Raw genomic sequence first — 12540 nt, 5'->3', positions numbered from 1 at the left:
ATCAAAAGCATTTTTTTGGGTCATTTTGGTTCCGGACTCAAGAAATCATTGATTTCAATCTACGCCCAATTGATAGCCTGTTTGGCCAAGCTTATTTTTCGCCAAAAGTACTTATTTTTTTTAATAAATGCTTATTTTAAAAAAGCGAGGTGTTTAGCTAAGCTTTTGGAAGAAAATAAGTGCCTTTAGGGAATAGCAGAAACAGTTTTTCAGAAGCTTAAAAAAAATAGCTTTTGCTCAAAAGCACTTTTTTGAAAAGTACTTTTGAGAAGAATACACATAGAAGCACTTTTTAAAAGCTTGGCCAAACATTAATTGCTGCTCAAAAGTATTTTTTAAATTAATTGGCCAAACACAAACTGCTTTTAGCAAAAAATATTTTTTTGAAAAGTACTTTTTAAAATAAGCTGTTCTTAGAAGCTTGGCCAAACAGGCTATGAAATTTCGACGATTTCATGGAGTGGGCAACATATGAAAATGTCAGCCGCTTTTGCGCGTGGGTCACCTTTTTTTTTTTTTTTGTCTTTTTTCAAAAGCACAAGCTTTAGAAGAGAAAAGGCCATAAATAGTCCCTTATCTATGAGAGTAGGTCTAAAATGATCCCTTAACTATATACTTACCGGTTTTAATCCTTTAACTATCCAAAAACTTATCAAATTTGATCTCCATCTATTTTTTCATACAAACAGCGTACAAACTCATAAACCTTCGTGAGATTAATCGTTAAACCATTCCTCAGACCTATATTTCTCTCTCCCTGCTTCTTTTTCCTCAAGTTCATTCTTTAAACTCAACTTTTTTCCTTAAGTTCTCTCTCGCGTTTCGTAACCGACGGACTGCGTCGGTTAAAAAACCGACCCGGTCCGGTTTTGTTAAAAAAAAAAAAAAAAAGCCGACGGTCTCACGTCAATTTTTTTTATTTTTTTTTTAGACAATTAAAGAATGAAATGTAGGAACTTGGAGTCAAACCCGGGTATGTTCCTTGGCATTAAAGGGCTTTACCACTAGACCACCGATATTTTTTGTTCATATACTTACATTGATTTAATTTATACATTTTTCGCTCTAAAAACCGACGGACTCCGTCTCCGTCGATTTTTTTTATTAAAAAATAAAAAATAAAAACCGACGGACTCCATCGGTTTATTTTAGAAAATAATATAACAAATAATTATATTTTTTTGCGCATTTTTGTACAAAAAATAATCGACACAGTCCGTCGGTTTTCTTAGGAAAAAAAAAAGATTTAAAAAAATTATTGAAAAAACCGACGGAATTCGTCGGTCTTTCCGTCGGTTTTTTCCATCGGTTTTTTTCCGTCGGTTTTTACCAGTTTTTTAGTAGTGTTTGAGAAGAATGGTTACAGAAATTTTGTGCCTGAGTTTGTCTTTTCGAATTTTAGAGACTCGAGAGCGACACCAGTGCCAGAATGCTCTTTTTTTTTTAACAAGAGGAACTTGAGGAAAAAGAAGCAGGGAGAGAGAAATATAGGTCTGAGGAATAGTTTAATGATTAATCTCACGAAGGTTTATAAGTTTATACGCTGCTTGTATAAAAAATAGACGGAGACCAGATTTGATAAGTTTTTAGATAGTTAAAGGACTAAAATCGATAAGTGTTTTTGTTAAGGACTATTTTAGACCTACTCCCATAGATAAGGGACTATTTATGGCCTTTTCTCAGCTTTAGAATTTTGATCACCTTAAGATATTTATCAAATTCTAATTATTAAATTTAATTGAACAATAAAAATAAAAAAAAATATTTAAACATTTAGAACTTAGAAGTATAGATGTTGTAGTTTATGGTATTTTTTGCCTATATCAAGAGCCTGGTATAATAGATATTTTAATGTGCAAATTTTGTTATAATATTTTATCTAATTTTTTTCTTTGGTGTATTTTTTTTTACGTTGAAGTTTTTGGAATTTTGACGAAAACTTCTAGTATTTTTTGGTTGCTTTTTTTCTTTTTTTTTTCCTTCTTTTTTTCACTGTTTCGGTTAAACTTAACAACAAAGTTTGGTAAATATTTGACAGAGAACAAAAGTGCAAACTTAAATGATCAAATCTATTTAGTTGACACTAAAATATTTGAATCTACTACTCTCTCTGTCCCAATTTATGTGATATAGATCAGATTTCAAATTTTTTTATTGTGACTGTGAATTTTGGACATATAATCTTTAAGTATTTAAATAATAATCAAATATTTAGAAACTACATAAAAAGTACTATAAATCACAATAATTAATAATTTAAAATATTTCAAGGGCATACAAATAAATCGCGTTAAAATTTTTCTTATTTGACTCTCGAAATTCGTATTGTATGCGTAAATTCAAATTGGGGTTTGGATTGGCTTATTTTATGTGTTTTTTAAAGAAAAATAGCTTTTAAGCACTTTCGACGTGTTTGGGTAAAATTAAAAAAATGCTTTCAAGCAACTATTTTTAAGCCAAAATAATAAAAATAAGCTAAAATTCCTAACTTATAGTTGTTGATTTATAAGTCATAATCCATAAGCCCATCCAATCGGACTCTAAAATAAGAGATCATTTTTGTCATTTTCTCAAATACTAGCACACGTACCCGTGCGTTGCATGGATCGCTTCAAAGAAAGAAAGAGCGGAGAGAGATAATAGAAACAGATGCACGTATATGGACCGTGCGTGATATATTGTAGATTTTATTCTCTCATCTTTTTTAGATCAATCTTATTATAGACTAGAAATTTTATGATATATGTAGTTGTTACTGCTTTCATATTTTTGCTTTTGTAATTAAAAGGATTCAAGTGTACATAAATGTGTGTGCCGATGTTGTTGTCGGTATAAAAACTGATGCGTCGCCATCTTCTCCAATATGTTAACTCATATTTCTAAACTCTAATTCTAATAATTAGATATGAGTTCACATGAATAGTTGAAAATCACGTAACCAACTATTAATCATCTCCGATTTAACTAATTGAATCTCAAAATATTAACAATATCTTCATCTCATCTCATATAATTTAGTTACACCTAAAAATATTCTCAAACGTAAAATGTAAAATCTTAAAAAAAAATTAAAATGTTAATCGTACTTTTTGGAAACTAATATTAATCGAAGTCTACGATCTACTGTTTTTAAATTTTCACCTTGAATTATCATGTTAAGCATATAATATAGAATACGATCACAAATCTGATTATGGAATCACCAATAAGACCTAGATTTAGCAAGCAAATTGATGATGAAAAATTTACCATGTTCTTGATTGAAAAACAAACCAAGGTAAAAAAATATTACCTAACTAAATTGGAGTAAGCTATAATTGTACTCAGTATTTACACCAAACCATGCAACTTAACCTTAGGAACAAATAAAATCAATAACTGATAAGCATGGTTTATGCAAGACACGTGTCTTTTAATTATTAGTTTGTACATACATCAGATGCCGGTAACTTTTTACCTATAATATATTGTAAGCAAAAGTTTCTGAACATAAAAGTACGGGAATAATTGGGGGATTAGGCTCTCAGAAACAAAAGTCACAACAAATAAAATACACACCGTACAAAAATCATAACATTTATGATTTCATATATATAATTGAGAAAAGACATCATTTGACCCCTGAACTTGGCACGAAAACTTAGTTTAACAACTCAACTTAAGTTGTATTTATTTACCCCCCTTAATAACTTTCAAGTTAATTAAATACCCCCCTTAGCGGGTGACGTGGCAAGAAAGTGTGCTGACTTTCTCAAAAGCGCGTGGAAGGGGAAAAAAATACCAAAAACGATTCCAGTTGTACATATGTCCTCTTCTAATTGGATGACAATTTATACTTAATTATACTTTTTTAATATTTTATTTTTCCTTTCTCTTTCTTCTTCTTCTAACCCCACCCCCCCCCGCCCTCCCTCTCCCACGCACGTGCCCCCACCCACCACCCTTTCTTCTTCTTCAACCCACCACCCTTTCTTTTTCTTCAACCCACCCCCCTGCCCTTTCGCCATACACCAGTCCGTTTGAAGGGCAATTCGTGCAATTTCTTCATTATTGAACATTGCAATTTCTTCATTACTCACTGAAGAAAAACCCATCAACCAAATAGCTTATAGAATCAATATTTTACGGTTCAATTGTTGCTTTTTATCATTTTTTTCTCGAAAATTTTATTTTTGAAATTCTTATTTGGGGTTTTCATGAAGATATTCTTTTTCCATCAATCTAATGGAGAGATCTTGGTCCTTAAACATTTTCCACTTTCTGCTTCTTTGGCTCTCTTGCCAAGGTTACTTCAACTTTTTAACAAATATGACAATAAAGAGAAGGATCACTATAAGAAATTCAAAATGGTAGTAATTTTCTAGAATGTGAAAAGTATTTGCAGGAAAAAAGATTATATAACTGAAGCTAAAGATTTGAACAGGGTGTGAGGATATTTCTTGAAAGATTTGAGGAAAGAGAAAGGATACTTTTCACGGAACCCAACTGGGCAGTTCGTGCAATTTCGTACAACTTCATTGCTTCAATGGTGGGGAAGGTTGGCGGCGGCGGCGGCGGTGGTTATGGAGGTGGGTGGAGGTGGAAGTTGGCCGGGGCGGGGATTCAGTTGGGCTGATTTAAGTGGGGTGGGGGGAAAGGAGCGGGAGGTGGTGGTGGTGGAGGTAACGATCGTGGGGGCGCGGGGGTGGGTTGAAGAAGAATGTTCGGTGAGTAATGGGGGGTGCTTCAGTGAGTAATGAAGAAATTGCAAGTTGTGGGTTGATGGTTTTTTTTTTTTTTTTTTAATTATTGTTTAATAAAATAGGAAAAGAATGAAGAAGAAAGAAAAAAACTAAATAAATAAAAATAATTAAAAAAATATTTAATGACGTGGACCAATCATCAGGCGAGTGGTGAACAACACCTAGATCTCAACTGGTCCACGCCGCTTTTTAGGGGGTATTTAATTAACTTGAAAGTTGTTAAGGGGGAAATAAATACAACTTAAGTTGAGTTGCTAAACTAAGTTTTCGTCTTGGTTCAGGGGTCAAATGATGTCTTTTCTCTATATAATTTTCAAGTTATCATCATCAAACCAACAGAGATATTTTTCAGAGAACGTAAATCATTGTAAAAAATATACAACAACGATTCGCCAAAAGAAAAAGATTCATAGATGACCCAAAACGAAACAACGTAATACAAAAATTATCATCTATCACGATAAACGAAAGCATTCCAATTAACATATTCAGTCCTTGACTTTTCTTTAGATAATAATGTTTCACATCAGTATATTGAGCCAATCTTTCAGTCATTACAATTGCAACAACATATTTTTCACTCTTGCCATTCATTTCTAGCAAGGCCTTCTCCACTTCGTCTTCGAAAGCATATGAATGGACAAAGGTTGTAGCAAACAACTATTTTCGTTACTTATACAATATCTGTACAATATCTATACGTAAACAATCAAAATTAAGCAGAAATATTACCCCCTTTTAATTTAAAAGGGTATCAAAATATGATTGCGAAGACCTTAAAATAAACAATTCGTTATCAACGAAAGATAACAACTAAAGAATACTCTGAACAGAGAGAAGGTAAGGAAAAAAAAATGAAAGCCAATAAACGAGCCGCCAAAGTCTGAGATGTTGAACACACACGAACATGCAATTACCACAACATAAAGCGAAACTTGAAATAGAAAAGATGAAATAGAACATACCAGCATAAGCATCAATAATATATATCCGCAACTAAAATTTTTGAAGAAAGGCTGTAATTCAAGAAGAAAAGAAAGCAATCCATTTGACTATGTGTTTCAAGGAAATAAAAAAATACTTTTGAACATTAATACCTGAAGAGATAAACATATAAAATCTTTCTTGTGAAGTAAAGATTAAGAGCATCCACCATGCGCGTCAATCATCATCATTCCTCTGTAATATGCGCCTTGATTCTATACCTATGTCCAATTTGTTTCCCCTGCCAAGAGTACATTTTGTTGTTCATATTTTGTTAAGCTTGTAATATTATACAAAATTTTACACTACTACTGCTTGCTGTCATTAGAAACTTGCAAGCATTAGAAGTAGTAAGGACAAAAAGAGAATCGAAATCAAAGCTAAAAAAACTTAATAAACGATTACCACTGGTGCGAAGAGGCATACTTAAAATACCTTCTCGGTTTAAATATGCTAGATGTCACCATTACCCGTATTTTTAGGCCATGATAGTTGAATTGTTTTTAAAAAAAATTATTTTATTCAATTTTTTTTTTCTTTTTTGGATTATATTTTTAAAAAGTTGGTTTCAGTTTCAAATGGAACTTAAGTAGGTGAGTTACAAAAGAACCCATAGCTTTATATATCGTAAAAGTTAGTTCTGAACACTGTTAAGAATTTAAAATGTTAAATCAATTCTTTGTACTGGAATAATTAATATCTCACTATTGAAATTAATAAGGATAGAGTTGAGAAATTGCAATAACTTTAAATTCAAAAGTTCAATGAAAAATTATTTTAAGATTTAAAGGTAATGTAAAAAATCTGCAGGTTTTTTCTCCTGATTCTTTTTGTTTACACGGAAAATCGTTACAGTTGAATTTGTGTAAGTGATCAAGGACACGCGAATCAATGTAATCAAAATTACGAAATAGCAAGTAATAGTTAACAAGATAAATGAAAGTAAAGCATAGCTAGTTGTGTAGCCTGGGCCTTGGAGAAGATTTGAGCTAGAGTCTACGAGCAATGAATCACTATAACCTCAACGAATTAAGCAAGAAAGAACGAATGCTAAGAATAATATGAATACTTTGTATTGTTGCATAATGTTTCTGATGTCTTACAATAGAATGAGTACCTAGAGCTATGGGGTACAAATTCCATGAATCGTGCCCCCTCAATTATCAACATTAATGTTGCAATAAAGAGTAATAAAGGCTGGAGGAAACTTGGGGTTCTTCTGTAACGATTGTTCATTGAATGGCGTTTGATCGGTGAGTTGTCATGCTCTTTCAGACCCTTTGTAGTTTCTGCCTCCGGAAACTTGTTACTGAATTACTAATCCGGAGCTTCGTATGCTTTTCCGGAACCCCTCGTTTACTGACTCCGACCTGACCTGTCACCATCGCCACGTGTCACCTTTTGATATGTCCACTTGGTGTCTACGGATTTTGCCCTATACACATAGTCCCCCACTTTCCGGTTACTCGTTGAGATGTGACTCGGAAGTGGAAGATTTTTCCTTTCTTGCTTGGAAATCATGTAGTTACTCTCACGACTACCTCATAAAAAATCTTGCCGGAAAAATCCGATTGGGACAAAAATCGGGCCAAGGGAAAAAGAGTGCAATACTTAGGGATTCATGTGATAGCTCCGCCACTGGTTCTTCTACCATCAACGGACAGTTAGTACTGAAGAAATACCACCACCACAAAAAGCTTGATCTGGGGTTTTTAGTGTTCACCCAGAACTTCTAATCTTTGACTCTTGGGTTTTTAGTTTTCCCAAAAACTTTTAGTGCTTGAATTTGACTCTTGGATTTTTAGTTGTACCCGAAACTTTTAATTTTAGAGTTTATGGCTCCAGGATTTTTAACTATACCTGAAACTTTATAATCTCGCAGCCTTGGAGGCTGGGGGTGTTAATGACCAGGAATTTAGATCTTCTTGTTCTGGTAAAGTCCGAAATAACATGTCCGGCTAACTTTAATAAAGAGTAATAAAGCCTAATAAAGGCTGGAGGAAACCTAGGGGTCTTCTGTAACAACTATGCATTGAATGGCTTTTGACCGGCGAGTTGACACGCTCTTCTGGACCCTTTGTAGTTTCTGCCTCCGGAAGCAAGTTACTGAATTACTAATCCGAAGCTTCATATGCTTTCCCGGAACACCTCGTTTGCTAACTCAAACTTGACTTGTCGCCATCGCCACATGTCACCTTTTGATACGTCCACTTGGTGTCTACGGATTTTGCTCTATACAATTTTTAAATATTTGTGGTTATGCCACATGGCTTAATTAGTTTTTAGCAGTGTTTTAAAAGGCAATTTCAAGACTCGCCCTGGGGCTGGGCACTGTCAAAACGCCCTGGGGCTCACGTGCGGGGCTTAGTTCCTGTGAGGTCTACACCCTAAGCGCCCAACTGTAGGCCCTAAACACACCTAACGCCAACGCTCGGGACTCGCCTAACAGTTCTTACACAAATTATATGTTAAATTCCTTAATAAAATCATTGACCCTCATAATTCTTTAACAAATTAATGATACTTAATAGTTTTTCATCTATAGAAATAAGAAGACTGGGTGTAACTCAAATAACAAGTCGTAGTATTGAATATTTACTAGTTGAGAACATCGTAAGGGTGAATATCACTTAATATTTCTTTTAAAACACATAGCTGAATTGTACATTTTCACTTGTCATTGGTCTTTTGTCATATGTATCAAAATTATCATATTTTATTATTTCACTATTTGAAAGTAATTTTATTTTTATTCATGAAGGAGTTACATTTTAATTATAATACTGACAAAGTTTATTGATTATTTGCTTAGGGAGATAAAAATTAATAGTCTGATAGTATTATTGTTTTAAGAAATTGTGATTTTTTCATTGTTTGAAAGTTAAGATGCTAGAGTTGATTTATATTTCATTGTATTGTTTATACTTGTAAAATTATGTTATATGTAACTACCAGTTGTAAGTGACGTATAATGGATTGCTTTGATTGTTTGAAAGTTAGTGTGTATACACACACACGCACATATATATGTGTGTGTGTGTGTATATATATATATATATCTTTCATTTATTTATAGTTTTCTTTTATTTTTTTTAATGTAATTTACCTATTTAAAAATATCTATTGTAATTATATTATTTTATGAAATATTAAAAATTAAATACCCATGTGACTCACGCATCGTGCCTCGTACGCCTCGCCGAGGCATATGTAAAACACCCTGTCTTACGCTCCTGGCTTTTGAAACACTGGTTATTAGTTAATTATTAGTTATAAATTACAGACTGATTGTGGTGCTTTTGCCTCTGCTTTTATTACTTTACTACTACATATAAGCGGCTAGAAGCAGATAGCTGTTCGATGACATGCCTACTTCCCGCCAAGGTTATTTTGGTCATTTAATGTACCCCAGGTTGTTGCCGTTTGTACAAGTAACTTTAGCACTTATTGATTTGGCCTAAAAAGTAAAAAAGAAAAAAAAAACTGTTAAACTTTTTCAATAATATTAAAATGATTTTAACCAAAAAAAATTAAAATTATTTTTGCATTGAGGACTTCCCAGTAATTTAAGATGAAGTCCATCTTGTTGTTGCTAAAAAAAATTAACCACCAATTTTAATATTTTCATCTGCAACCGCATAAATGCTTTGCATCTAGTGTTATATAGATATAAATATAGATAATCATCATTTTAAATTTATACCCAAAGTTGACCTTTCACCCCTAAATTTTCCATCAAATCCTAAAATGGATGTAGAAATCATTGATCATATCACTTTACGCCCAATTGAAATTTCAGATGTTGATGATTTCATGGTATGGGCAACAGATGAAAATGTTAGCCGTTTTTGCACTTGGGATATTTACACTTCAAAAAGTCAAGCATTCGAATTTATCAACAATATTGCTATTCCTCATCCATGGCTTAGAGCTATTTGTATTAATAACAGAGCAATCGGGTCGATTTCCATCACACCCCATTCAGGTTTGGAATTTTCGGGTCATTTGCACTTTTGTCCCTATTTTGTGTTGGTCTTTAATTTTTGTCCTTAATAAACTTATGTCCCACTGGACATAAGTTGGATTTTCAAGGGCAAATATTAAATACCAGCCCATTTGAAGGGCAAGCCATGCAATTTCTTCAAAATAATTTACACATAATCTTATAAATCTTTGAATTCTCTCCATAATTGTCGTCTCTACTTTTCTGCTACAAGAAAATAGGTAGAAGTACTTCTATTAATAATAATGGTCAAAAACACATTTTAATTATCACTTTTTTTTCGTAAAAAAATTATAGTTATTTCATTTTCCTACCTGAAGTGTCACCATCAATTTTCCTACCTGAAGTGTCACCATCCATGTATTAAAATGAATCTAGGTAATAGTTCAGGTAAGAAAAGGAAACAGTTGATAGTTGGCTTAGTCAACTTCGAGATGTGTTTTAATACAAGATAGGTCATTTAGGAAAAGGGGCTGATAGGGTGCTTCGAGGTGTGTTTTAATACATAAATGGTGATCGTTAAAGTAGGAAAAAAAAAAGCTGATAGTTGAACAACCGATAATTGGCCTAATCAGCTTCGGGTTATGTTTTAATACAGAGATGGTGATAGTTCAAGCAGAAAAAGGAAACAACTGATAGTTGGCCTAATCAGTTTCGAGGTGTGTTTTAATACATAGATGATGATAGTTCAAGTAGGAAAAGAGAACAACTGATAATTAGTCTAATCAACTTCGAGGTGTATTTTAATACATAGACGGTGATAGTTCGGATAGGAAAAGGGAACGTTGATAGTTGGGGTGTGAAACTTGCGAAACAGTGGTAGTTCATGTGTGTTTTTGAGTGTTAACTCTTTATAATAATGTGAAATGTACTTCAACTAGATATTGGAAAATCTATTTCTATATAACTTTAAATATAAATTCTGTTTAGACATGAATTAAATGAATAACAAATATCAAGTCCCAAACAAATGTGATTTTCTACAACTTTGAATGAACCTTCAACAGGTTTAGATAGTTGCAGAGCGGAGCTAGGGTATGTACTTGCTCAAAAATATTGGGGTAAAGGGATTGTAACAAGAGCAGTGAAAATGGTGACATCTGCTGTATTTTCTGAGTTTCCATATCTTGAAAGGCTTGAAGCTTTGGTGGATGTAGATAATAAAGGGTCACAAAGGGTGCTGGAAAAAGCTGGGTTTTTAAGAGAGGGAATTCTGAAGAAGTACATAATTTTGAAGGGGAAATCCAGAGATATTGTGATATTCAGCTTTCTATCAACCGATTCTCTTCGATCGTAGTGGCCAGTTTTTGGCGGATTCAGGATTTGAACTTGTTTTTAGCTGAACTCGTAGTTTTTAAACTATGAGTTGTGATTTCATGTTTGTTGAAATTTTAGTGTATTTTCACTTGTAATTATATGCTCGGTGTAAAAATGAAAAGTTTCAAATGAATCCTTTGTCCAAAGTGTTGCATTCACCCGTCTTTACCCTTAGAATTTTAGTATGAAAATTTATCATAAATTGGCTAGTTTTACAATGGTTATCACCTACTGCAACTCTCTTTTTTTCTTATGCGAATTTGGGATTGACACCACCTTTATTTTACTTAGTGTGATGATGATATGAAATGAGCTTGAATGAAAGTGGGGATTCATATGACCGACCCCAACTTGATTGTACTTGTTTGAATTTTGGATTGGCAATGTGAGCAAGTTAACACAAGGGAAGTTATTCGTAGTATTCTTTTATATAATATTGCGATATGGGCTTAATTGGACTATATGAACAGTGAGGATTCACATAGCCAACTCCAATTTGCTTCAGATTGAGGTGTAGTGATTAGTGTTATTGTTTTTACCCCTTAGCTCAGTTGATGGTTCACAGGGGAAGACGGAAGTAAAGGATGCTTTTTCAATGTTATACTACTTGTAGCTTAAGGATGTAGGTTGGCTGTTCTCTTTAACAAACATTTCATCTGTTTCTCTCTAGATTCGAATGAAGTATCAACTGTTTCCAAATTTTAACATTCACGGCATGGAGAATGTGAGGACACCAGAAAGACATATGTGGACACGCCTTTATTACTTTAGAAAACCTGTGATTGAGTTTTGTTGCTATTTCTACTGTATTTCACAGCTGCTGCTGGTGATTTTCTTCCATTCTTCCTCTTAACCCTTGGACTGTGACATCCTTATTTTCTAGCTAGAATTGGCAAAAAGATAAAAAGTATAATAAGCAGAAATATGTCAGTCTATAAACATGAATAATGGTGGTGATAAGCTGACTACACAAGTTATATTGTACTGAGGATGTTTGAGAACACAGAGGTCGGTACATCCCAGTGAACCTTAATTGAAGCATAAATAAAAATAAAGAGCACGATTACTAGTTACTGAAGTGAATCACTATTTATGTCCATCCTTAGATTTAATCTGGGAGTTAAAATCTGTGTGCTTCCAGCAGGTGGTTATGGTGTATCCTTACTTCTTCGTCCTGTTCTTGTGGTTTCAGAAATAAAGAATGTTTCGAAATGCCCAGTAATTCTTTGTAGCATGAGCTTTTCGCGGCCCAATGCTTTGGATTAATCACGCTGAGCTTTCTTGAATTTTTTGTTCAGATAATATAGCATTCCATGATTTAGAAATAGATTGAAAACGTAACAACGATTTAACTGGAAGCCTAGTAAATATGGAAAATATGATCTCAAATGGAAGATTAATGGGTGTATCATCTTTAATGGCTGGCCTCTGCTGTGCTTTCTTTTTTGACAATAATGTCTGTTATAGTTTGCTGCAGTTGGAGAAGAGCTGCTA

General features: G+C 33.4%; 1 protein-coding gene across 1 annotated transcript; it reads left to right on the top strand.

Moving 5' to 3' along the window:
• The first annotated feature begins 9209 nt into the window (after positions 1 to 9209).
• Positions 9210 to 11189, top strand: LOC132044652 (uncharacterized). Its single transcript, XM_059435158.1, has 2 exons — positions 9210 to 9711; positions 10737 to 11189. The coding sequence occupies exons 1-2, from the start codon at positions 9474 to 9476 to the stop codon at positions 11024 to 11026; spliced, it is 528 nt and encodes a 175-aa protein (XP_059291141.1). The 5' UTR covers positions 9210 to 9473; the 3' UTR covers positions 11027 to 11189.
• Positions 11190 to 12540: the final 1351 nt, after the last annotated feature.

The sequence above is a fragment of the Lycium ferocissimum genome, unplaced genomic scaffold (genome assembly GCF_029784015.1).
Source record: "Lycium ferocissimum isolate CSIRO_LF1 unplaced genomic scaffold, AGI_CSIRO_Lferr_CH_V1 ctg51, whole genome shotgun sequence".
Classification (NCBI taxonomy): Eukaryota; Viridiplantae; Streptophyta; class Magnoliopsida; order Solanales; family Solanaceae; genus Lycium; species Lycium ferocissimum.
Note: the sequence above shows the minus strand (reverse complement) of the source record. Positions and strands in the feature narration are given on the sequence as shown.